The sequence below is a fragment of the Anomaloglossus baeobatrachus genome, chromosome 12 (genome assembly GCF_048569485.1).
Source record: "Anomaloglossus baeobatrachus isolate aAnoBae1 chromosome 12, aAnoBae1.hap1, whole genome shotgun sequence".
Classification (NCBI taxonomy): domain Eukaryota; kingdom Metazoa; phylum Chordata; class Amphibia; order Anura; family Aromobatidae; genus Anomaloglossus; species Anomaloglossus baeobatrachus.
In genome coordinates, this window is record NC_134364.1 from 145,277,314 (window position 1) to 145,305,024 (window position 27,711).

A 27,711-nucleotide genomic window follows, 5' to 3' on the forward strand; every position below is an offset into this window, starting at 1 on the left:
GTTCTGTCCTCACACAAACCCTACACTGAATGCTCTGTCCTCACACAGACCCTGCACTGAATGCTCTGTCCTCACACAAACCCTACACTGAATGCTCTGTCCTCACACAGACCCTGCACTGAATGCTCTGTCCTCACACAGACCCTGCACTGACTGCTCTGTCCTCACACAGACCCTGCACTGAATGCTCTGTCCTCACACAGACCCTACACTGAATGTTCTGTCCTCACACAAACCCTACACTGAATGCTCTGTCCTCACACAGACCCTGCACTGAATGCTCTGTCCTCACACAGACCCTACACTGAATGCTCTGTCCTCACACAGACCCTACACTGAATGCTCTGTCCTCACACAAACCCTACACTGAATGCTCTGTCCTCACACAAACCCTACACTGAATGCTCTGTCCTCACACAAACCCTACACTGAATGCTCTGTCCTCACACAGACCCTGCACTGAATGCTCTGTCCTCACACAGACCCTGCACTGAATGCTCTGTCCTCACACAGACCCTGCACTGAATGCTCTGTCCTCACACAGACCCTACACTGAATGCTCTGTCCTCACACAAACCCTACACTGAATGCTCTGTCCTCACACAGACCCTGCACTGAATGCTCTGTCCTCACACAGACCCTGCACTGACTGCTCTGTCCTCACACAGACCCTGCACTGAATGCTCTGTCCTCACACAGACCCTACACTGAATGTTCTGTCCTCACACAAACCCTACACTGAATGCTCTGTCCTCACACAGACCCTGCACTGAATGCTCTGTCCTCACACAGACCCTACACTGAATGCTCTGTCCTCACACAGACCCTACACTGAATGTTCTGTCCTCACACAGACCCTGCACTGAATGCTCTGTCCTCACACAGACCCTGCACTGAATGTTCTGTCCTCACACAGACCCTACACTGAATGCTCTGTCCTCACACAGACCCTGTACTGAATGCTCTGTCCTCACACAGACCCTGCACTGGCTGCTCCACCCTCATACAGACCCTGCACTGGCTGCTCTACCCTCACACAAACCCTGCACTGAATGCTCCACTCTCACACAGACCCTGCGCTGACTGCTCCGTCCTCACACAGACCCCGCACTGACCACTCCACTTTCACACGAGCCCTGCACTGACCGATCCACCCTTACACAGACCTCGCACTGACCACTCCACCAACATACAGAGCCCGCACTAACCACTCCACCCTCACACCGGCCCCGCACTGACTTCTCTACCCTCACAAAGACACATTACTTACATTTTCTCTGAAAGCCTCTTGGTCTTCCTCTTGTGATGGCGGTTCACCAGGATAACGATTATCACTAAGATCAGCACCAGGAGCGCAGTCACTACAGCCACCGACACTAGCGAGACAGACACAAGGTCCACCTTCCTGGGTTCACTATCTGGAGAAGGAAAGGACAGGATGGAGTTAGAATTCGGAAGATTACCCCTACATTGGGATCCTCAGGTGTACAGTCCACAGCAGGCTCTTGTTAAGGAGGTGGGAGGTGTAACATGGACCACTACTAGTGCTCTAGGAGCTCTACAGTCCACCGCAGGCTGTTGCTTAGGATGTGGGAGGTGTAACATGGACCACTGCTACTCCCCCAGAAGCTCTACAGTCCACCGCAGGCTGTTGCTGAGGAGGTGGGAGGTGTAACATGGACGACTACTACTCCCCCAGGAGCTCTACAGTCCGCAGCAGGCTCTTGTTGAGGAGGTGAGAGGTGTAACATGGAAAACTAGTACTCCCCTAGGAGCTCTACAGTCCACTGAAGGCTGTTGCTGAGGAGGTGGGATGTTGCACATGGACGACTACTACTCCCCCAGGAGCTCTACAGTCCATAGCAGGCTCTTGTTGAGGAGGTGAGAGGTGTAACTTGGACCACTAGTACTCCCCCAGGAGCTCTACAGTCCACAGCAGGTTCTTGTTGAGGAGGTGAGAGGTGTAACATGGACCACTAGTACTCCCCCAGGAGCTCTACAGTCCACTGCAGGCTGTTGCTGAGGAGTTGAGAGGTGGATGCTCCTGGAAATAGGGGGCTGAGGGAGTTTCCGACTGTAGAGTAGATGGTGACATTTTTACACATATAAGCCACTCTTTGAAGTGTGGGCTCCACCCTAAACGCGTCTGGCTCACTGACTGCCGCCTACACTTGGTGATGGCTCCATGGCAGGCGACAGACATAGCCGCCTCGTACCATGTGACCTTTATTACAATCACACACACACAATCGTTATCCTTTCCTTGCTGAATATAATTACACTTTAGACTCTAAACCAGTCAGCAGCCACACAATTATTGAACCCCAACATCTCATCGTAATAACCTCATCACCTGCATGCCCACATTACAGCAGATGAGAGACTTCTGACATGGAGACGCTATAGTGCAAGAGTCCCTGGTCATGGCACGTAACTCACTATATGCTCACAGCAGCCAGCCATACTTTACGGTCACAGCAGCCAGCCATACTTTACGGTCACAGCAGCCAGCCACACTATACGGTTACAGCAGCCATCCACACTATACGGTTGCATCAGCCATCCACACTGTACGGTCATAGCAGCCAGCCACAATATTTGGTCACAGCAGCCGGCCACACTATATGGTCACAACAGCCAATTACACCATATGGTTACAACAACCAGCTAGCCACACTATACGGTCACAGCAAACAGCAGCCAACCACACTGTACAGTCACAGAAGACAGCAGCCAACCACACTATAGGGTCACAGCAGGCAGCCACACTATATGGTCACAACATCCAGCCACACTATATGGTCACAGCAGGCAGCCCAGCCACACTATATGGTCACAGCAGCCAGCCACACTATATGGTCACAGCAGCAGCCAGCCATTCTGTGCGGTCACAGCAGCCAGACGTACTGTACGGGGACAGCAGTCAGCCACACTTTATGGTCACAGCAGCCAGCCACACTATATTCTCAGAGCAGCCAGCCGCACTGTGCGGTCACAGCAGCCAGCCACACTGTACGGTGACAGCAGCCAGCCACACTTTATGGTCACAGCAGCCAGCCACACTATATGCTCACAGCAGCCAGCCGCACTGTACAGTCAAAATAGCCAGCCACACTTTATGGTCACAGCAGCCAGACACACTGTACGGTCACAACAGCCAGCCCTACTATACGGTTACAGCAGCCATCCACACTATGCGATCACAGCAGCCAAAAACACTATATGGTCACAGCAGTCAGTCACACTACATGGTCACAGCAACCAGCCACACTATACGCATACAGCAGCCAGCCACAGTGTATGGTCACCACAGCCAGCCACACTATATGGTCACAGAAGCCAAACACACTATATGGTCACAGCAGCCAGCCACACTGCACGGCAACAGCAGCCAGCCACACTGCACGGCAACATCAGCCAGCCACACTGCACGGCAACATCAGCCAGCCACACTGCACGGCAACAGCAGCCAGCCACACTGCACGGCAACAGCAGCCAGCCACACTGCACGGCAACAGCAGCCAGCCACACTGTACGGTCACTGCAGCCAGCCACACTGTACGGTCACTGCAGCCAGCCACACTGTACGGTCACTGCAGCCAGCCACACTGTACGGTCACTGCAGCCAGCCACACTGTATGGTCACAGCAGCCAGCCACACTATACGGTCACAGAAGCCAGCCACACTGTACAGTCATAGCAGCCAATTACACTATACGGTCACAACAGCCAACCACAGCAGCCAGCCACACTGTACAGTTACAGCAGTCAGCCACACTATACGGTCACAGCAGCCAGTCACACTATATTCTCACAGCAGCAAGTCACACTATATTCTCACAGCAGCCAGCCATACTATATTCTCACAGCAGCCAGCCACACTATATTCTCACAGCAGTCAGCCACACTATATTCTCATAGCAGCCAGTCACACTATATTCTCACAGCAGCCAGCCACACTATATTCTCACAGCAGCCAGCCACACAATATTCTCACAGCAGCCAGCCACACTATATTCTCACAGCAGCCAGCCACACTATATTCTCACAGCAGCCAGCCACACTGTACGGTCACAACAGCCAGCCCTACTATACGGTTACAGCAGCCATCCACACTATGCGATCACAGCAGCCAAAAACACTATATGGTCACAGCAGTCAGTCACACTACATGGTCACAGCAACCAGCCACACTATACGCATACAGCAGCCAGCCACAGTGTATGGTCACCACAGCCAGCCACACTATATGGTCACAGAAGCCAAACACACTATATGGTCACAGCAGCCAGCCACACTGCACGGCAACAGCAGCCAGCCACACTGCACGGCAACATCAGCCAGCCACACTGCACGGCAACAGCAGCCAGCCACACTGCACGGCAACAGCAGCCAGCCACACTGCACGGCAACAGCAGCCAGCCACACTGCACGGCAACAGCAGCCAGCCACACTGTACGGTCACTGCAGCCAGCCACACTGTACGGTCACTGCAGCCAGCCACACTGTACGGTCACTGCAGCCAGCCACACTGTATGGTCACAGCAGCCAGCCACACTATACGGTCACAGAAGCCAGCCACACTGTACAGTCATAGCAGCCAATTACACTATACGGTCACAACAGCCAACCACAGCAGCCAGCCACACTGTACAGTTACAGCAGTCAGCCACACTATACGGTCACAGCAGCCAGTCACACTATATTCTCACAGCAGCAAGTCACACTATATTCTCACAGCAGCCAGCCATACTATATTCTCACAGCAGCCAGCCACACTATATTCTCACAGCAGTCAGCCACACTATATTCTCATAGCAGCCAGTCACACTATATTCTCACAGCAGCCAGCCACACTATATTCTCACAGCAGCCAGCCACACAATATTCTCACAGCAGCCAGCCACACTATATTCTCACAGCAGCCAGCCACACTATATTCTCACAGCAGCCAGCCACACTGTACGGTCACAGCAGCCAGCCACACTATACGGTCACAGCAGCCAACACACTGTACGGTCACAGCAGCCAGCCGCACTATACGGTTCCGGCAGCCAGCCACACTATACGGTCACAGCAGCCAGCCACACTATGCGGTCACAGCAGCCAGAAACACTATACGGTCACAGCAGCCAGTCACACTACATGGTCACAGCAGCCAGCCACACTATACGCTTACAGCAGCCAGCCACAGTGTATGGTCACCACAGCCAGACACACTATATGGTCACAGAAGCCAAATACACTATGTGGTCACAGCAGCCAGTCATACTGTACGGTCACAGCAGCCAGCCACACTGTATGGTCACTTCAGCCAACCACAGTGTATGGTCACAGCAGCCAGCCACAATATACGGTCAAAGCAGCCAGCGACACTGTACTGTCACTGCAGCCAGCCACACTATACGGTCATCGCAGTCAGCCACACTATACGGTAACTGCAGCCAGCCACACTGTATGGTCACAGCAGCCAACCACAATATACGGTCACAGCAGCCAGCCCCACTATACAGTTACAGCAGCCAGCCACACTATACAGTCAGAACAGCCAGTCAGATTACATGGTCACAGCAACTAGCCACACTGTATGGTCACAGCAGGCAGCCACAATATACGGTCACAGCAGCCAGCCATACTTTACGGTCACAGCAGCCAGCCACACTACGTGGTCACAGCAGCCAGCCACACTGTACGGTCACAGCAGGCAGCCACACTACACGGTCTTAGCAGCCCATTACACTATACGGTCACAGCAGCCAACCAAAGCAGTCCGCCACACTATACAGTTACAGCAGTCCGCCACACTATACGGTCACAGCAGCCAGCCACACTATATGGTCACAGCAGCCAGCCACACTATATGGTCACAGCAGCCAGCCACACTATATGGTCACAGCAGCCAGCCACACTATATGGTCACAGCAGCCAGCCACACTATATGGTCACAGCAGCCAGCCACACTATATGGTCTCAGCAGAAGTCAGCCACACTGTACAGTCACAGTGGTCTGTGAGGCATCAACCGGCTTCATTGTAAATGGCCGGTATGTTTTGCAGAAGCGTTGCTTCTCTGCAGTGTGAAGTTGGCTGGGACCTGTGGTTACACAATTGCATTACATACAGAGTCATGGTTGTGTGCTGGGAAGGGTGTGTGGCTGATTAAACACTCCTTACCACCTGTGGGTGTGGCTCCAAGGGTTAAAGCAATCCTGTGTTTCTGAGACAGGAGGAGTGTGTGTGCTGCAGAGTGTGAGAGCAGAAGCAGGGTGTTTGTGTGGCGCCCCTGACCTGGTCAGGCACCACTGAGTACTGCACCCATGCTGGGGACAGTACAACACAGGTAATCCAGAAGGCTGACCGAGGTGTGACTACACAGGCGCATAGTGATCAGGTCTCACACATGTACCTTTGAGAGGACCCCTGGGGATCCCAGGAGGGGGCGAAGCCTGAGCGAAGCCTCCATCTCCACTCGAGGGGTGTGGTAGAGAGCCTGGTTGCTAGGTGACGTAGGCAAGAACAGGAGAGGAGGAGCAGTGAGCCAGTTTAGTGTGCAGCTCAGGGAGAGCAGACGTGAGGAGCAGACCCTGGAGCTGTTGCAGTCTAACAGCGTCCGCGCAGTGACTACCGACGGGGGAGAACGGTCACCTGGTAGTGCTGCCCGAAATCCACCCACGACTAAAGAGAGAGAGCCACGGAGTGGAGAGTAAGGAGACTGTCAGGGAGATACCAGGCCCAAACGGGTAGCAGGTCCCAGTGCAGGGATAGATCTACCTTTCCCTTGCCAAACCTGCATGAGGGGGCACTTTACACCCCCAAGACAACACCACAGAGTCCGCAGCCACGTAGCCACAGTGAGGGCCCATAGCTCACAGGAGGCAAGCAGCCGGAGTGATCTGGTCCAGGCTACAAGCAAACGGGCCAAAAAGAAGGGGAGAGAGGCACCAGCAACTTCCCTGGGCGACCCCAGCAGGGCTTCAAGCAGGGGTTACCCCAAAACACAAAGGGCTAAGGAAGGCGAGTTGGTAGCCACCCTCATCAGTCAGCCTGAAGGATACCTGGTTCCAGCCTGGTTCATCCCAGCTACGCCCGGGTTACTCACCCTGCCATCAACAGTGAGTAAAACCCCTGAAAGACATTCTGCTTGTGTTGAGTTATTCTGCGCCTTGTGGTTCCACACACCTACACGGGTCCTGGGGCTTGCCTCACTCTCAGGAGGCTATTACAACTGACTGCACCCACCATCAGCCCCAGGCACCCCTAACCTGCAGTGGCGGTCTCCACTGACCGCAATTCTGAGAGTGGCGTCACGACAATCAAAGTAGAGGATTTCCTACCTGTGACAAGATCCAGCCGCGTGGAGTCCCTGAAGGTAATGCGTCGCTGCACCGACACCGAACCTCGGGGCCCCACATTTGCTCTGCTAAGGAGACCTTCTGGAGAAGGTATGGGCTGGAAAGTCCATGTGTAAAGCCTGGCTGGAGCCAGGGGGAACCTGGTAAGGACACTATCCACCTTCAAAGAAAGTTAACCAGGATTTAAACCAGAGTCTGAATACTGACAAGGGTCAGGAAGACCTGTGTGAGAAATCCAACAGTGTTGACTTTACGATATGTGTTGGTCTTTGTTGAGAAAGCCAAGGAATGGCATCTTTTGGGTTATGTGACCTGGTATGGTTTATTGAGCTGTTAATAAACCATATGGACTGTTAAAGTGACAAATTGCTCTGGCGTGCTTTAATGCCGCTACCTGACGCATGGTTACCCCATACGCTCTGGGCCCACGTCGTCAAAGGTCACACTAGCTAGCCACACTGTACAGTCACAGCAGCCAGCCACACTATATGGTCAGAGCAGCCAGCCTCACTATATATGGTCAGAGCAGCCAGCTTCACTGTATATGGACAGAGCAGCAAGCCTCACTGTATATGGACAGAGCAGCAAGCCTCACTGTATATGGACAGAGCAGCCAGCCTCACTGTATATGGTCAAAGCAGCCAGCCTCACTGTATTTGGTCAAAGCAGCCAGCCTCACTGTACGGTCAGAGCAGCCAGCCTCACTGTACGGTCAGAGCAGCCAGCCGCACTGTACGGTCAGAGCAGCCAGCCGCACTGTACGGTCAGAGCAGCCAGCCGCACTGTACGGTCAGAGCAGCCAGCCGCACTGTACGGTCAGAGCAGCCAGCCGCACTGTACGGTCAGAGCAGCCAGCCGCACTGTACGGTCAGAGCAGCCAGCCGCACTGTACGGTCAGAACAGCCAGCCGCACTGTACGGTCAGAGCAGCCAGCCGCACTGTACGGTCAGAGCAGCCAGCCGCACTGTACGGTCAGAGCAGCCAGCCGCACTGTACGGTCAGAGCAGCCAGCCGCACTATACAGTCACAGCAGCCAGCCACTCTCTACCTTCATTGCAGCCAGCCACACTATACGATCACAGGAGCCAGCCACACTATACAGCTACTGCAGCCTGCCACACTGTACGGTCACAGCAGCCAGCAACACTATACAGCTACAGCAGCCTGCCACACTGTACGGTCACAGCAGCCAGCAACACTATACAGCTACAGCAGCCAGCCAAACTATATGGTCACAACAGCCAGCCATACTAGACTGTCATCACAACTATACTATAAGGTCACAGGAGCCAGCGGTACTATATTGTCCTTGTAGTATGTGTGTTATACACATACTACAAGGTCACAGCAGCCATCCACACTATACGGTCAGCACACCCATAGTCACAGCACCCAGTCATACTACACTGTCATTACATCTAGACTATACGGTCATCTCAGGCAGCCATGAGTACTCTCATCTGTGAAAATGTCCCTGGAACAGTGATAATGCCCTTATCTGTAATAATGCCATTTCCCCCCTTCCCATTTGTGGTGTTATCTCCCTGATAATGTCCCATTTGTGATGACAAGCTACCTGTAATGGTCACCACGATGCTCGCTTGTCGGCTGGATACACGATTGATGGCCTCACAGATGTAAACTCCGGCGTCCTCTGCTCGGAGTGGGCTGGTGAATTTCAGCCGATTTCCTTCAGTCTTTACATCTTCTGGTAGAGAACCATTGACCCTGTATACAAATGGTGTAGAAGGGTATGCTTTTTAATATCACATTGCTCTAGGTGTCTATGCAGCCCCATGTAACAGCAGTGTTGAATTTTACCAGCTTAACTCTGCTCTGTCTGTTACCAGACCGATACATTAAAATGAGCTAGTGAGCAGACGTGATGCAATATCTCCAGGGTGTCCTGACCTGTAAGGTTTCTTGGGGAGTATGGCCTGTACCCCAGGTAACTGGCATGGAAAAGGTTACCCAAGACTAACTTGAGTCCGCTTCATGGACACAAGTCGCAGCTTGTACAGAGAGGTGTGACCGGTGACATCACCAGAAACTGGTCCAGCCAGAATCTCAAGCCTCAACTTTCCCACTGACTTGCTAGTTTGGCAGAAAACAAGGGATTGTCTGGATTTGACAGCACGTATTGTGAGATCAGAGCCCATGCCATGATGCCTGATTGGTGTATACAAGCTGGGGGATAAATTACCCCAGGTCTAGAGGCAGGCACAGAGCAAAAGTAAAGAGAGGACGGAGCATTGCCCCCCCTCCCCCCCCCGGGGCATTTGCGGAGGCCTGCATGACCCCTGATTGGTGGGGAGGTCAGGGTGTCATGGGTGGGGGAGGGGGAGCGAGCCCGTTTTGAATGGATTGGAGGGGCAAAGGGGAGGAGCGGCACTTTCCCGCTCCCCTGGCTGAAGGACGAGTCGCAGCCACATTACCTGCGGCAATGGAGTCCGTTGAAAACATCCTGGAGCGGCTGCGAGCGGCGGCTGGCGACCATCCTCCAGGCTGGCTGCAGGCGTCTGTGCAGGGACTCATCGGAGGGAGTCGGGAGGCGGTGGGGGGCTCCCCCCCCACGTGAGCGGCGCCTCCGGAGATCCAGACCGCCGGAGCGGTTATCACCTGAGGTGACTCCCCGGGCCCGGCGACGCATTAGAAGCCCCTCCGGGGACCCTCCAGGCCGGGCGCCATGTGCAAAAAAGTCCAGCAGGCCCCGGTCTGGGAGGAATTCAAGAATGCGGCCGGGTCCAGCGGTGGAGAGCAGGCCTTCCCTGGAGTTGGGGGCGGGGCCTGCTCCCACTATGTCAACGGTGGCTGTCGGAGCTGCGGCGGGGCGCTCTGGTGATGTGCCGGCCGAGCGCCCTGAGCCCTGTCTGCGGTGGAGGTCGGATGAGGGGGCGGGCCCTAGCGGAGGGGGCGGATCGCGACGGCTGGAATCGGTAGTGCACCGGGCCTGGCGTGCAGGGCCCTCATCAGCAGAGGCCCCGAATGTCGGGGGGGCCCCGTGGAGTGGGATGTGGGAGCGGCGTCGGCAGGATCCAGAGGACCGCAGACAGCCCCCTCTGGCAGCCGGCTGGGGGGGCGGACAGCAGCCGCAGGATCAGCTCCTGGAGGGATCTTCCGGCCCTGCGGCAGCAGGGGCTAACGGCGGCGGAGCGGAGGCGCGGGGCCAGGAATCTACTGAGCAGCCGGAGGGACGACAGGAGTCTGGTAGTCCGGCTGACGGGGCCGCTACCCTCGTGCAGCCCGGTGAGTATGGTTCTATGTCTTGTTTGTCTTCCCAGTATTGTCAGGTACAGAATGCAAGGGGGGATGTAGGTCACCCAGGGTTTCGGCAGGGGTTACCCACGGGGGGTGGAGGAGAGGTGTCAGGTGGGGGGGAGGTGGTAGAGCTTATAGGTTGTGTGCGTACGTTGCTGGAGCGGATTGGGGGGGCACGGGAACACGCAGGGCCAGTGGGGGCTTGGATTAATCCGCCTCCCTTGGGCATTAGTGGAACGCCAGTGGCGGGTATTGCTTCCCCGGTGTCGGTGTCGGTTCAGACGGAAAAGAATAAGGAGGACAGGCTTCATTTGGATGATCGGGCGCGGGGGGAGGTTTTCGTCTGTTTTGAGGGTCCCTTGGGTTCCCATCTTAAGACAGAGGTGAAGGAGAAGATATGGAAGGATGAATACGTAGAGATCTTCTCCCTGCTGCCGTTGGCAAAATTTAATTTAGACAAAGGTAAAAAGGACGAGAGCAAGAAAGAGGAGGAGAAGAAGCGGCGGTGGCGCTTGATCCCTCAGACGTTCACTAATTGGTTGCAGGCTTTTGCTATTTTGGCGAGTGTGATAGGCGAGAAGGCGCCGGAGAACTGTTCACATTTGTTTTGCTATATGGACGCTATTGGTGAGGCGTACAGGGTGTATGGGGGACAGACATGGCTTAGGTATGATGAACAGTTTCGTCAGCGGAAGGCCGTTCGACCTTCTATTAGATGGGACCAAAAGGACATCGGGTTGTGGTTACGGGTTATGGCGCCGTCGAGATATGGCCAGCCCTTTCAGGGCGGGGCCGGGTCTGCCGGCCAGTCCGGATCGCAGGGTGCTGGTAGTCAGCCAGGTCAGGGGGGTTCGCAAAAGCCCGGCGTGTGTTGGCAATTCAATGAGGGGCAATGCAAGTTCGGGGCCACCTGCCGTTTTAAGCACCTCTGTACCCATTGTAATGGGACCTCACATGGAGCGGCAAAGTGCTTTAAGAAAGGCAAATCCAAGCCCGGCACCACTCATACCCAAGGGTCTGACGCCGGTGAGGTTAGCCGCGATGCTTCCGTACCTAAATAGGTACCCAGATAGAGAGAAAGCTGAAGTTTTGCGGTTGGGATTTGGGGAGGGTTTCAGAATTCCGGCTCCCACTTTTGCAGTGCCGGCGGCGACAAAGAACCTTTTGTCAGCTTATCAGCATTCGGGGGTTGTGGCCGAGAAATTAGGCAAGGAAGTGGCTTTGGGGAGGATGGCGGGGCCGTTCCAGGCCCCTCCTTTTCCTGATCTAGTGGTCTCGCCGTTGGGGGTGGTGCCAAAAAAGGAGCCGGGAAAATTCCGGCTGATTCACCATCTGTCTTACCCAAGAGGTAGGTCGGTAAACGACGGGATACCGGCTGAACTGTGTTCGGTGGTTTATACGTCATTTGATGAGGCCACAAGTTGGGTAAAAAAATGCGGAAGGGGAGCACTTATGGCTAAGACGGATATTGAGTCAGCTTTTCGGCTGTTGCCAGTGCATGCAGATTGTGTCCGGTTGTTGGGTTGCTTTTGGGAGGGAGCGTATTTTGTAGATCGCTGTTTGCCCATGGGGTGCTCAATCTCCTGCGCATTTTTCGAAACGTTTAGTTGCTTTTTGGAGTGGGTTGTTCGGGACGTTTCAGGCTTGTCAGCATTGGTGCATTACCTCGATGATTTTTTGTGTGTAGGTCCTGCCGAGTCGGCTCAGTGTGCCGGGATTTTGGCAACTATGGAGTGGGTTGCGGATCGATTTGGGGTCCCCCTGGCGCCGGAGAAAACGGTGGGACCAACTACTAGTTTAAGTTTTCTGGGCATTGTAATCGATTCAGTGGCCTGGGAAGTCCGGCTTCCTGAGGACAAGGTTGCGGCCATGAGGGACGAGGTGGCAAGGGCAAGGCGGGTGAAGAAACTGCAATTAAGGGAAGTGCAGTCCCTACTGGGAAAGCTTAACTTTGCTTGTAGGGTGATGCCAATGGGCCGGATTTTTTCGCGACAACTGGCCAGGGCAACGGCGGGGGTGCTTGCTCCGCACCATTACGTTCGGTTATCAGCAGACCACAAAGCGGACCTAGCAGTGTGGGGGCAGTTTTTGGAACACTACAACGGTCGTTCATTGATAATGGAGGATGCAGTGGACAATTTTGACTTGGAGTTGTTTACGGATGCGGCGGGCAGTTCAGGTTTCGGAGCTTTTTTCAAGGGTCAGTGGTGTGTGGGTCGGTGGCCGGACAACTGGACGGCTGAAGGCCTGACAAAGAATGTGGCGCTGTTGGAAATTTTTCCAATAATGGTGGCACTTCATCTTTGGAGAAGCCAGTTGGCAAACAAAAAGATTCGTTTTAACTGTGACAACATGGGGGTGGTGATGGCGATTAATCAGTTTTCGGCGTCCTCTCCTCCGGTCGTTCGGGTGTTACGTGAATTGGTGTTGGTTTGTTTGCAAATTAACGCATGTATTACGGCGACTCATGTGCCAGGTGTTCAGAATCTAATAGCTGATTCCCTCTCTCGTTTTCAGTGGGATCGGTTCCGGGTTTTGCGCACCAGAGGCAGAGTCCAACGGGTTGGAGTGCCCGGCACACCTTTGGACCGTGGTCTTCGGGCAGCGGGACCACTAATTCGGGCGTCCTTGTCGGGTAACACGTGGACAGCATATCAGGCAGCATGGGGGCTGTGGGAGCAATGGTTGCAGGGTGGAGATTTTTCTGAAGAGGATCAGTTGGGTATATTGCTGGAAAAGTTGGGGGAGGTGGCAGTAGCAGGATGGTCGGTTGCGAAGGCAAATCGTTTTATGGCAGGGTTAGCATTTGGTTTTCGGTTACGAGGGTTACGAGATTTAACTAAGTGTTTTTTGGTTGTCCAGGCGTTGAAGGGTTTTCGAAGGGGACGAAAGATATTGGATGGTAGACGACCTGTGTCATTCGGATTATTGGAACGGCTGGGTGGGGTGTTGGGGGAGGTATGTACATCTCCGTTTGAGGAACATTTGTTTAGGTTGGCGTTTTCCTTGGCGTTTTTTGGAGCCCTGCGGGTTGGGGAAATGGTATCTCCCAGTAAGGTGTCCCCCGGGGGTTTGAGTCGTGGTGACATTATGGCGGTGGACAGGGGAATTGAATTTTGGATAAGGAAATCTAAGACTGACCAACGGGGGGTAGGGAAGCGAGTGTGTTTGGGAGCGGTTAGGGGATCGGATATGTGCCCGTTGAGGTGTTTCATTAATTTTGAACAGATTCGTAAAAGGGGGGATGGCCCGCTGTTATGTCATGACGACGGGTCTTTCCTATCACGATATCAGTTTGTGAGCGTTTTCAGGGCATGTTTGAAGTCGTTGGGGTTAGATCCTAAGTCTTTCGGATCGCACTCTTTTCGCATAGGGGCGGCAACAGAAGCATCCGGGCGCGGTTTGTCTGATGACACGGTTAAACAGATTGGTAGGTGGAAGTCTGGGCGTTTTAAGTTATACGTCCGCCCCCAGGCGGTGGTCGGAAACTGAGTGGGGACTCTTACGGTGAATGGGGGGGGGGGGGGGGGCGGCCGGGGTGTGGGTTTTTTTCGTTTGAAGGTATCAGGCACTAACATGTTTGTTTGTTTGTGCTTTTGTATTGCAGAAACACCCCTTCCCTCCCCCCCGCTGGTCTGGATCTTGGGCCATTCCTACGTATATTGGGGAGCCCGGCGAGCGGATGCGAGAAGGAACGGGAGACAGTTAGGGTTCGCCAGGGACGTGGCTCTTGTACGATGGCTTGGGGTTCGGGGGTTAGGGTGGAGCAGGGTGTTACAAGAGGTGCATAAATATGCCCGATTAGACAGGCCTCCTGACGTGTTGGTCTTACACGTTGGGGGGAACGATCTAGGGGAGAGGCCTTTCAGAATCCTAATAAAAGACATCAAGCACGACTTGTTGCGGCTCTGGGTGTCTTTTCCAGGGATTACGGTAGTTTGGTCAGAGATGGTGGCGAGAAGGAGTTGGCGGAAAGCACGGTCTGTTGAGAGGCTGAACAAGGCGCGGGCGAAGGTTAATAGGGCGATTTCAAAGTTTGTTAGTCGGAATGGGGGTGTTTGTATCCGGCATGTGGAGTTGGAAAGGACGGAAGAGGAATTTTGGTTGGCGGACGGGGTACACCTAAATGCGGTAGGGATCGATTTGTGGACCCTCGGCTTACAGGGAGGTATTGAAAGGGCCCTGAGGTTGAGGGGGGTCTCAGGCACTTGAAGGTTATCAAGGTGCCTTCGTTGTGGCGTGTTATTGGTGGGTCCTTGAAGTTGGTTTAAAATTGTTCGGGGAATCCATACGGGTGTGGATCCCCTCATTGGCATAATTGCTGGTCACCTGGTGATTTGGAGGGGAATCCCGACGGGGATATCGGGGCCCCTGTGGGTGTGTTGGGGTTAATGAAGGATTAACCCTTACAGTTTGGTGCGCCTGAGCCAGTGTGGGTAACGGCTGGGAGCAAGTTGGTTTGATGGTTCGGTTTATGGGGATCACCAGGGTTGTAGCTTCAAGGACCTTACCATATTGCAATTTTATTGGTTATGTATTTATGTTAATAAAATGGCTGCTATGGCCAGAATTATCCAAAGATATTCGGTGTCTGCGTAGTCATTTTAGATAAGAATGGGAATGGTGGAAGGAGACGGGAGGAAGACCGGAGTCAGCAATTCCAGGGTCAAGAGAGGACGGAGCATTGCCCCCCCTCCCCCCCCGGGGCATTTGCGGAGGCCTGCATGACCCCTGATTGGTGGGGAGGTCAGGGTGTCATGGGTGGGGGAGGGGGAGCGAGCCCGTTTTGAATGGATTGGAGGGGCAAAGGGGAGGAGCGGCACTTTCCCGCTCCCCTGGCTGAAGGACGAGTCCCGCCCGCCCTCCCTGATATTCATGGTATGTCTGGGGTGTGTATCATACGTTAGACGGGGGGGGGGGGGGGTTTATCGGGTCGTAGTGGCTGATTGGCGTGTTATTGGTGGGTCCTTGAAGTTGGTTTAAAATTGTTCGGGGAATCCATACGGGTGTGGATCCCCTCATTGGCATAATTGCTGGTCACCTGGTGATTTGGAGGGGAATCCCGACGGGGATATCGGGGCCCCTGTGGGTGTGTTGGGGTTAATGAAGGATTAACCCTTACAGTTTGGTGCGCCTGAGCCAGTGTGGGTAACGGCTGGGAGCAAGTTGGTTTGATGGTTCGGTTTATGGGGATCACCAGGGTTGTAGCTTCAAGGACCTTACCATATTGCAATTTTATTGGTTATGTATTTATGTTAATAAAATGGCTGCTATGGCCAGAATTATCCAAAGATATTCGGTGTCTGCGTAGTCATTTTAGATAAGAATGGGAATGGTGGAAGGAGACGGGAGGAAGACCGGAGTCAGCAATTCCAGGGTCATGACGCTCAAGTCTGCAAATGATTGTAGTTTATACTAGAGAGAAGAGAACAAAGAGGGAAATGGCAAAATATACAGAAGGGAAGGGAGAAGAAAAGGCAGAAAGAAAAAGCTGAAGACAAAAGTGACAGATAAGAGGCAGAGAAAATGGAGAGGAGACAAGGAACAGAGGAGAGACAGATAGAGGACACAATGGACAGAGGAGAAACAGAGAAAAGACAAAGATAAGAGAAAAGACAGAAGGGAAAGGACAAAAGGGATAGAAGAGATAGGCGAAAGATGACAGAAGGGACCAGAGAGTAGAAGAGAGGTAAATAGTGGGATAAAAGAGACATGAGAATAGAGAAAGAGGACAGAGAGGGGTTCAAAGAAGGAAAAAGTCAAGAGAGAGAGCACAAAAGGGATAAAGGATAAAGAAAGATGGAGTGGTTTAAAGGGAACCTGTCAGCAGAAATGTCCCCTAAAACCTAACAGATTCCCCCTCTGCAGCTCCTGGGCTGCATTCTATAAAGGTCCCTGTTATGATTGTGCCCACTTTCTGACCGAAAAAAAGTGTTTATAAAGTTGTACCTTTTTGGCTTCTGATTCTGTAAATCCGTCACGGGGGCGGGCTGCCTGATGGCCGTTATTCTGCCCCCTGGTCCTGTATGCCGCCCCCATCGCTGATTTCAATACTTCTGGACGCCGCCCACTGCTCCAGCCATCCCCGCGCATGCCCAGTGCCCATCTCTCGGGGATGAGCACTGTGCCCAGCGTCACCGCTGGTGACGTGCACGCAGGGTTAAGATTATGGGCGGTGCTGTGATGTTTATTCCTAAGCAACCGCCCATAATCGCGGGACCGCGCTTTCCCCCTCGGCCTGCTTCTTTCTGCGCAAGCGCGCTGCTGCTGACCTCACTTCGCCTCCTTCCCATCTTGCCCCGAGGCAGGAAATAGATGGGAAGAGCGCGGAGCAGTGACTACACCGAGAGCGCGGTCCCGCGATTATGGGCGGTTGCTTAGGAATAAACATCACAGCACCGCCCATAATCTTAACCCTGCGTGCACGTGACACTGGGCACAGTGCTCATCCCCGAGAGATGGGCACTGGGCATGCGCGGGGATGGCTGGAGCAGTGGGCGGCATCCAGAAGTATTGAAATCAGCGATGGGGGCGGCATACAGGACCAGGGGGCAGAATAACGGCCATCAGGCAGCCCGCCCCCGTGACGGATTTCCAGAATCAGAAGCCAAAAAGGTACAACTTTATAAACACTTTTTTTCGGTCAGAAAGTGGGCACAATCATAACAGGGACCTTTATAGAATGCAGCCCAGGAGCTGCAGAGGGGGAATCTGTTAGGTTTTAGGGGACATTTCTGCTGACAGGTTCCCTTTAAGCTGGGTTTACACACTGCAACATCGCAAAGGACATCGCTGTAACGTCACCGGTTTTGTGACGTAACAGCGACCTCCCTAAGTCTCTGCTAAGTCGCTGGTGAGCAGTCAAACAGGCAAACCTGGCCAACAATGCAACCTGCAGAGCGACCTAGCTGGTTGTTGGGGGCGTTGATAAGCAGCCTTTTGAAAGGGAAGTTGCTAACAAAGTCGCTGCAAAGTCTTTCACACACTGAAACTTTCCAGCGATCATGCTGCACAGCGGGAAACAAAGGACCTAGGAATGGTCCTGAACGATTTGTAACGATTACAACTTCACAGCAGGGGCCGGGTCGCTGATAGGTTTCACACACTGCAACATCGCAAACAACATCGCTATTGCATACCTCCCAACTTTTAAAGAAGGAAAAGAGGGACAAAGTTTTAGGCCATGCCCCCTAACCACACCCATTTCACAGTCACGCCCATATCCACTCCCCATCCACACCCATTCAGCACGGACACGCAGGCAGCCGGCGGGCCTCCAGCACGGACACGCAGGAAGCCGGCGGGCCTCCAGCACGGACACGCAGGCAGCCGGCGGGCCTCCAGCACGGACACGCAGGCAGCCGGCGGGCCTCCAGCACGGACACGCAGGCAGCCGGCGGGCCTCCAGCACGGACACGCAGGCAGCCGGCGGGCCTCCAGCACAGACACGCAGGCAGCCGGCGGGCCTCCAGCACGGACACGCAGGCAGCCACAGTGAGGCGGCCGGTCGCCCGCACAGTGAGGCGGCCGGTCGCCTTCACAGACAGGCGGCCGGCCACCCGCCTTCACAGACAGGCGGCGGGCCGCCCGCACAGAGAGGCGGCCGGCCGCCCGCACAGACAGGCGGCGGGGGGCGCCCGCACAGACAGGCGGCGGGGGACGCCCGCACAGACAGGCGGCGGGGGGACGCCCGCACAGACAGGCGGCGGGGGACGCCCGCACAGACAGGCGGCGGGGGGCGCCCGCACAGACAGGCGGCGGGGGGCGCCCGCACAGACAGGCGGCAGGGGGGCGCCCGCACAGACAGGCGGCAGGGGGGCGCCCGCACAGACAGGCGGCAGGGGGGCGCCCGCACAGACAGGCGGCAGGGGGGCGCCCGCACAGACAGGCGGCAGGGGGGGCGCCCGCACAGACAGGCGGCAGGGGGGCGCCCGCACAGACAGGCGGCAGGGGGGCGTCCGCACAGACAGGCGGCAGGGGGGCGCCCGCACAGACAGGCGGCAGGGGGGCGCCCGCACAGACAGGCGGCAGGGGGGCGCCCGCACAGACAGGCGGCAGGGGGGGCGCCCGCACAGACAGGCGGCAGGGGGGGCGCCCGCACAGACAGGCGGCAGGGGGGCGCCCGCACAGACAGGCGGCAGGGGGGCGCCCGCACAGACAGGTGGCGGGCCGACCGCACAGACAGGCGGCCGGCCGACCGCACAGACAGGCTCCGGCCGGGGGTGAGGGGGGAGGGAGGGAAATCAGCGCTGGGGAGATTAGTTTACTGTACCAGCAGCAGCACAGGCAGCGCTCCTCTCTATGCCACGTCTACTAGGATGGTAGGGGGGAAAAGCAGGGAGGCGGAGAGAGAGTGGGTGGGCGGAGCCCGGGAGCCGGTCGTCCCGCCCGTGGCAACGGGACAAACCACGTAAAGCGTGAAAGTCCCGCTGTATCCGGGACGGTTGGGAGGTATGCAGCATGTTAGAATGTGTATATAAGATCCCACTGGTGGTGGCCGCAGCTTATAGGCCCCAAATCTGGTGACAGGTTCCCTTTAAAGTGAACCTGTCAGGTGCAATATGCACTCAGAGCCAGGAGCAGTTCTGGGTACATATTGCTAATCCCTGCCTAACCGTCCCTGTATACACTAGCATAGATAAAGAGATCAAGAACAAATATTTTTAAAGATCTTATATCTTATGCTAATGAGCGCGGGGACTAGTCACAAGGGCGTTACTTCACTTGGCTAGTCGGCTCGCATAGCATGTTAGCATGTTATTACGCCCCTGTGTGAGTACCAACACGCTATGTGAGCCGACTAGCCAAGTGAAGTAACGCCCTTGGGACTAGTCCCCGCGCTAATTAGCATAAGATATAAGCTCTTTAAAAATACTTTTTCTATAGATGCCTTTATCTATTGTAAGGATGCAATGTGGTAGATGGCCGGTATGTGTCACAGAGGGGGAAATCCTCTGTGATCTGAACCTGGAATGTTTCTCTGGGACTTGTAGTTCCATGAGGATTGTTGTACACATTCAGGGCTGGGTTCATGGGATGGTCAGAAGTGATGGGCGGGACTGACCATCCACATACCTCCCATACGTAGGTGTGTCTCATGGGATTTAATGGAGCTGTCGTTTGTCACATGATCTCTGTGTGCGGGTGGGAGCCATCTTGGTTGGAGCACATGTGCAGGAGATCCTGTGCATACAGAGCTAGTGAGGGCTCTGAAATGTCAGGGAGCTGCAGAATCCACTGAGGCTGTGAGGAATTGGAACGTGTACAAGGGCCGGGATGTTGAGCCCAGTGTGAGAGTCTCCCTGGACTGGATGGAGGCAGACTGACAGCCTGCAAACCTACTGGCAGGTAACACCCCAGAAAGGGGACTATACTGGCTGATGCCAGAGAATGAACTGTATGAACAATCAGCAGTTTAAACAGACAGTGAGACATTGTCCTGCGGGAAAGTGGCTGTGGCCCATTACACTGCGTGGTTTACGAGGATGTGAATAAATCACCGAGATTCTTTAAGTGACAAAGTGCTTGTGTGTGTCTTGATCCCGCTGCCAGACGTGTGCCCCAAGACGTTCAGGGCCCAGGTCGTCACACTATGCTAGTGTATACAGGGACAGTTAGGCAGGGAATAGCAATATACACCCAGAACTGCTCCTGGCTCTGAGTGCAGATTGCACCTGATAGGTTCCCTTTAAAGGGAACCTGTCACCAGAAATTTAGCAAAAAAAATAAAATATTCCCCTTCTGCAGCTCCTGGGCTGCATTCTGGAAAGGTTCCTGTTGCTATTGTGCCCCCTTTGAGACCTAAAAAAATACTTTATGAAGTCTTACCTTTTTGTATGCAAATCTGTTTTTATGGTCACGGGGGCGGGCTGCCTGGCGTCCGTTATTCCCCCTCCTGCCGCTGTACGCCGTCCCCCATTGTTCATTTCCATACATGAGGACGCCTTCCTCATGTAACTGTCCTCCTGAAGTTTTGTGCATGCCCAGTGCCACTCTCGCGGGACTGAGCACTGTGCAAAGTGTGAACGCTTTTGAGGTGATTGCGCAGGCGCGAGATTATGGGCGGCGCTGTGATTGTCATCAGCAGCGTCATACAAGTACCCACCCATAATCTCGTGCCCACGCTTCTCACTCTGCCTCCACCGTTATGCACAAGCACTGTCCATATGAACCATGTTACCTATTACCGTGGGCGCGAGATTATGGGCGGCGCTGTGATTGTCATCAGCAAAGTCATCCAAGTACCCGCCCATAATCTCGTGCAAGCAGTAATAGGTAACATGGTTCATATGGCCAGCACTTGCGCATAACGGTGGAGTCAGAGGGAAAAGTGCGGGCACGAGATTATGGGCGGGTACTTGGTTAACGCTGCTGATGACAATCACAGCGCCGCCCATAATCTCGTGCCTGCGCAATCACCTGAAAAAGCGTTCACATGCGCAAAACTTCGGGAGGACAGTTACATAAGGAAGGCGTCCTTGTGTATGTAAATGAGCAATGGGGGACTGCGTAAAGCGGCAGGAGGGGGAATAACGGACGCCAGACAGCCCGCCCCCGTGACCATAAAAACACATTTGCATACAAAAAGGTAAGACTTCATAAAGTATTTTTGTAGGTCTCAAAGGGGGCACAATAACAACAGGAACCTTTCTAGAAGCAGCCCAGGAGCTGCAGAGGGGAATCTATTACTTTCATTGTGAAATTTCTGCTGACATGTTCCCTTTAACTGGTAGAGGAGCCAGGATAAAGCAGAGCTGAAGCTGTTGGGAAGCTAGGACCCAGCAGCTCCACAGGCAGGAGACCACTGATCGGTAATAGAAGTCTGCAGATGTCACTCTGCATAGGTTATTACTGGCCAGTGCTATCTGCAGGAGAGAGAAGTGCTGATTGCACGGTCTCCTCAGCTTCCTGATTCCCCTGTGTCTGCAGCAGTGAGAAGCCGCACACGGGGAGTCAGAGAGAACAGCTGCAGAGAAACGCAGGCTTCGGGACTGGGGATGTCCGCTCTGGGGGAGGGGGGGGGGTCGGCTCTGCTGCAGGGGGGGGGGTCGCTCTGCTGCAGGGGGGGGGGGGGGTCGCTCTGCTGCAGGGGGTGATTCATACCTCAGCAGCAGTCACAGGAGTTTCAAGGTGCGCGCTCGGATCTGTAATGAATAGAAGGGAGAAACAGCGAGGCGGGGCTACAGTGGGTGGGTGGAGCCCGGGACAAACAGCCTCACGGGCGGGACCCGGGATCAAAGGCTCAGAAGAGGGACTGTCCCGCTGTATCCGGGACGGTTGGGAGGTATGCTATTGCGTCACAAAACCGGTGACGTTACAGCGATGTCGTTTGAGATGTTGCAGTGTGTAAACCCAGCTGAAGAGACAGAAATGATATGGAGGATAAAGAGAAGACAGAATGGACAAAGAAGACCGAGAAGAAACAGTGAGTAGAAGAAAAAGAGAGGACAGTGGAGAGAAGATTGATAGTGTGACAAAAAACAGGTAGTCACACAGTAAAGGCCCCCGCACAACACCTCTCCCACACAGGGTTAAACCAGCCGACCTGAAACCCTAATCACCCCCTCAGGGAAGGACAGACACACCAGTGGGCGGGACCAGGTGGATGGAGAGCGCCCACCTAGGGGTCTGGAGAGCCCGGGGAGGGAAAACAGTGAGATAAGTGTAGAGTCAAGTTCAAAGTGGAGTGGAGAGGCGAGCTCAGGCAGTCAAGGCCTGAAGTGCAAGCTGACAGGTGCCAGGGTCGGAGCCCTGACACCTTGGCTAGGTGGCAGACAGTAGCCAGTGCCAGCAGGAGACGGGAAGACGGCTGCCGGAGATCTGAGGTGGACCGAGACAGGGTTGTAGCCAGCCGGTGCCGACACCAGAGAACTGACCCGGAAACTGTGCACAGAGGGGGTACTTGGACCCTGAAGACAGGACCGGCACCAATGGTCTAGCTAATTACCCAATTGATGGCAGGATTTTAGGTCCTGTCCCAACCTAAGTTCCGAAAAGTAGACAACCACCTACAGAGAGGGATAGGGCATCCGCCAGGGCCCAGTAGATCCCACGAGTCAGCGACTGACGGGCACAGCTCAAAACCAAAGGACCGGGAGCGGACTCCCCGTGTTACACACTGGTAAGTCTATCTTAGAGCAACACGAAGTGCAGAGGAGAAAGGCATTGACTACTAGCCTGTGTGGGACCTGATACACCCGTCTGCGGAGGCCGGCCACCATCACCTTGGTTTACCAAAAGAACTGTGTGTTTACTGACTCCACACATCAGCACAGCACAACACTGGGCCCCGAGGCATCCATCCCTACCCACGGAGGGGTTAACATCCAGCTGCCATTACATCTCACCCGGGTATCCCATAACCACAGCGGTGGTGCTACATCTCACCACACCATGGGTGGCGTCACAGACAGTTTACAAAAAATCCCGTACAATCACGTCCCCTTTTTATTTGAAGTGTCTGCGTGACCCCCGGGTCCGGAGAACCCCTTGAGCCATACCGTAAATCCGGATCCGCGCAGCACCGGCTGCTGGCACGGGGGCGGCACAATAGAGAAGAGACAGAACACTAGAAAAGAGAGAATAAATAGAGGACAGAAAATAGAAGAGGAGAAGGAACAGAAAAGGGTAGAGACAGGAAAAAATTATAGAGTGGAGAAAATAGAAAGAAGAGGAAAAAGACAGATGAGATCGAGGACAGATGGACACAGGAGAGAAGAAAAGAGAGAGGCGGGAAAAGACATGCAAGAGACAGAGAAGAGACAAAAGAAGCAAAATTAAAAACAATGGAAAACACAACAGAGAGAGAGCAGAAAGTACAAAACGAATAGGACAGACAGAAAAGCAACATAGAAGAAATAGAGACGAGGTACATGAGAAAGGGAGGACAAATACTAGAGTGAGTCAGAGAAAAGAAGAAGCCGAAGAGAAAGGATAAGACAAGGAAGAATGAGAGGGTTAGAGGGACAGAGGAGAGACAGGTGAGACAGTGAAGATTCAGAGAAGAGACGTTAGACAGAAAAGAGAGAATAAATAATAGGGACAAAGGAGACAATAATAGGGACAAGGAGGACAAATAGATGAGTTAAGGAGAAAAAAAGAGGGACAAGACAGAATAGACAAATGAGAAATGACAAAGGGACAGAGGTGAGATTGAAAATAGACAGAAGAGAAATCAGAAGAGACAGGACTGAAGGGGCAAAGGAGAAAGGACAGACAGAAGTGAAGATTTCCCTAAGAATAGAGACAGAGGCAAAAAAAGAGGGAAGAAGGGACAGGAGAGTTGAGACAGGAGTAAAAGTTGGAAATAAGAAAAAGGAGAAGAAAGAGATGACCAAGGACAGAGATCAGAGACAAGGAAGAGACGAATATAGAAAGAGGAAGGGAAAGGCAAAAAAAAGATACAAGAGAAAACGGCAGAGAAAGAGAAGTCAGACAGGACTGTTAAGAGAACAGACTGAGAAGAAACAAAGGAGAAAAAAAGACCAAAGAAATGGACGAACAAGAGAAGTCAGAAAGGAGAGGAAAAAAGAGTGAAAGAAGAGACAAAGGAGAAAATTGGCAAAGAAAAGACAGATTAGAGAAGAGATAGAACGGACAAAAAACAAGGTAGAATATGCGGCTCAGACACAGCGGAGAAAGAAATTCCTAAAGGGATAAAGAATAGACAAAGGAAAGAGAGGACAAATGGGACAGAGGAGAGACGATACAGAAGAGAAGAAAAAGAGAAATGGGGAAAAGACAGAGTAGGCAGTATTGAGCCACGCTTACACCAAACAGTAATTTATTACCTTCTGTTACATACTGCATGTCTCAAGCTGGGCACACACATTAGAAAAAAGTTAAACCCACAAATCCTCTGGTTTGGATGGATCTTTACAACATCAATAGTCACAGAAAGAGGGATTAGCAAGTTTGGAAGATGGTCTAGAAAAGGACAGAAGATTATTGAGGAGGAAAGCGGAGTCTAGAAAAGGACAGCAGAATTTGGAGGAGGACCAAGTCTGGAGAGAGGACATGAGAGTCTGTAAGTGGATAGTAGTCTGGAAGGGGAGAAAAGCATCTGCAGGATGGACATGGGAGTTTGTAAGAGGACAGTAGTGTGGAGGAGAACAGAGGAGTCTGGAAGAGAATTTTGGACATTAAGTCTGGAGGAGGAGTCTGCAAGTGGACAGTAAACTGGAAGAAAACAGGATTCTGGAGGACTAGAATGGAGTCTGGAGGACAGCAGGATAATCTGGAGGATGACAGAGGAATCTGGAAGAGAACATTGGACATGGAGTCTGGAAGAGGAGTCTGCAAGTGGACAGTAGACTGGAAGAGAACAAAACATTTTGGAGGACTACAGTGCAGTCTGGAGGAGGACTGGGTACTCTAGAGGAGGACAGAGGAGTTTGAAAGAGATATTGGACATGGAGCCTGGAGGAGAGGTCTGCAAGTGGACAGTAGACTGGAAGAGAACAAAGAATTCTGGAGGACTAGAGTGGAGTCTGGAGGACAGAGGAGTTTGGAAGAGAACAGGGTATTTTGGAGGAGGAGGAGTCTATAAGAGGATAGAGGAGTGTGGAAGAAGATGTGAGAGTCTGGAAGAGAACAGTGGAGACTACAAGTGGCCAGTGGAGTCTGGATGAGAACATATCGATCTGCAATAAGAGAACAAGCATAAGGGCTGAGGAGTGTGGAGGAGATCAGAGGGTCTGGACTGAAACAGGTCGCCAGAGGGCAACAGTCAGAAAGGGTTAGAAGGATATGAAGTGGGTAAAGTGTAGCGCCCCTGAAGCAATCAGGAGCTACAAGGTACTGCATCCTGTCAATGATGCAGGACCTACCCCAGGGACCCAGAAGACCAGTGCCGGTAACAGCTAAACATTCAATTTAATCCCTGTTTTCCCCATTCCCAAAGACTGGTGACAGGCTAGGGTTGGACCCAATGGATGGCTACCTGGGGTGGAGCCAATCCAGTCCACTAGACAACAACCAGAGGGGAGCGGTCAGACAGTCAGTAACTGGAAGTGAGAGGAGATGGACGTAACAGCACTGACAGGAGAGTGTAAAGGTGACCTGAGGGCCCAGGCTTATGGTTGCCGGTGGAGTACTCCCAGAACATAGCACCAATGGGGTACAGAATCCTAGCTCAGGCAAACGCTCCAGGCAGACCTGATAAAATCTGCACAGTGAGGGGACCATCCAGGACCTCACTGACCGTAAAGTTCGGGACACAGTAGCAATGGGAGAACCTGGGAACAGGACAAGAGAAACGGACTCTACAGGGTTCAAGCTACCTGTTATACGGACTAAGACTGAGAGACTACAAGGAGGGGACCCCCAGATGCTCTAAGCCACGGGGACCCACCAACCAAAGACAGGTGCAGGGGAAAGAAGTCACCAGGCCACCACACTGGCACTGGGACTAAGGGTACCAGCGGTCAGGACCAGCCTTCCTCGGGTTACCTGCCATAACAACACTGTGAGTCAAGAAACTAGTTACACTGCAATCCCTTGTGTGGCCTACCTTCTTTCCACGCCTAACAACATCATCTATTCCCTGGGGCCTGGCCCTACTTGCAGAGGGCCCAACATCCAGGCTGCCACCAACACCAGCCCCAGTAGTGAGAACTGTGCAGCTGCGGCTCCACTAAATAGCCGCAACTCGCAAGTGGCGTCATGACAAAAATTTTTATTTCATCTCCCCGGTAAATAAATCCCCTTTTAAAAGCAACCCCCAGGGTCATGGAACTAGGCAACGGCCACCCAGTGACATGTCCCAGCAGTACACCGCCCAGGACAGAGTACCTCATAGCCCTGGGGCGTCACAAAAGTAACCATAGAAGTTACTCTTTAATAAAAAGGTATACATGGTTATGCACAGACTCATGTCATTGCAGTTTGTTATTTGGCATTACCTGAACCACATGTATTGGGGGTTTGGGTGTCCATCACAAAAACATTTCAAAGCTGCATCATTTTTTCCAACAAACCAATGATCATGACCTTCTATGGTGACGTCAGCCAGGTCTGTAGGATACATACAATGTTCTATCAGAAAAGCATGAGGATATTCTGGATGGCACAGAACACAACATTGACAAGTATGTGTTGTACAGAGGCTGGGGGGCTTATTATGTTCCCCAGCAAGATGGGGTGCACAGAACCAGCAATCTGGTAAATCAAGGAGAGCTGAAATGAAGTGGAGACTTCATGAAACCATCTTACTAGCATGGGGATGTAGCATGTACTTACATTCAACCTCCAGCAGGTGTGTGATCCTCTTCTCCTGCTGGAACACAGGGTGAGACACCACGCAGGTTAGCAGCTTTTTGTGCATACTTCGAGTTGGGACCACAAAAAACTCACTAGTCACTGAGGCCGATCGTGAGTGAGAATACGTGTGTGATGTATTCTTCCCAGACACTTCAGTTTCCCATGTCAGGCTGGGAGCGGGGTTCCCCTCAGCTGTACAGGAGGCAGCGAGGCTTAGGCCCACTCCCTCTATCAGCGATGGACCCGGGTTCAACGTTGGCAAAGGTGGCACTAAACAGCACAAGAAAACAGAAATTAAAACCATACTGAAAACTTCCAGCCCTTATTAATGGAGTGGTGGACTTCTTTCTTATTGCATTTATCTACTACACTCATGGATTAATCATGAAAGATAAGTCATGTCTAACCAACCTGTTGGGGTTCTATTAGGAGGTAAGTGCAAATCTGGATATTGGTAATGCAGCTGATGTGATTTATTTGGACTTTGCAAAGGCATTTGATACTATACCACATAATAGAAAGCCATGGAACCCATAGGGTGTAGGGGCGACATGACAGCCCGGAGGGTAGGGAGTTGATGGGGTTAAACAGTGTTGGTTCGTTTAGGAATGAGGAAAAGAAGGTGATTGCTTAGGGGGTGGAGTGTGGTGGTAGGAAAGGAGGGAGCTTCATGGTGTATATAATAGGAGGTGGGAGTCAATTACCTCCTCTTGCACTTCCTGGATGACAGCTTGGACGGGCTGGGGAACCTCCATCGTGACATCCAGCCTGATGGATCCGGACATCGCAGATCTGCAGCTTGGTCGGGCTGGGGAACCTCCATCATGATGTCCTGAGGAATC

General features: G+C 53.2%; 1 protein-coding gene across 1 annotated transcript in view; it reads right to left on the reverse strand.

The window, feature by feature from the left end:
• The window catches only part of NECTIN4 (nectin cell adhesion molecule 4), a 189,890-nt gene that overhangs the window by 53,992 nt on the left and 108,187 nt on the right, over nt 1-27,711 (reverse strand). Inside the window, exons 3-6 of the mRNA XM_075330589.1 lie at nt 26,849-27,139; nt 26,512-26,623; nt 8,928-9,079; nt 1,271-1,418 (exon numbers count right to left, since the gene is read on the reverse strand). Coding sequence (XP_075186704.1) covers nt 1,271-1,418; nt 8,928-9,079; nt 26,512-26,623; nt 26,849-27,139 — 703 coding nt within the window. The remainder of the gene's footprint in view (nt 1-1,270; nt 1,419-8,927; nt 9,080-26,511; nt 26,624-26,848; nt 27,140-27,711) is intronic.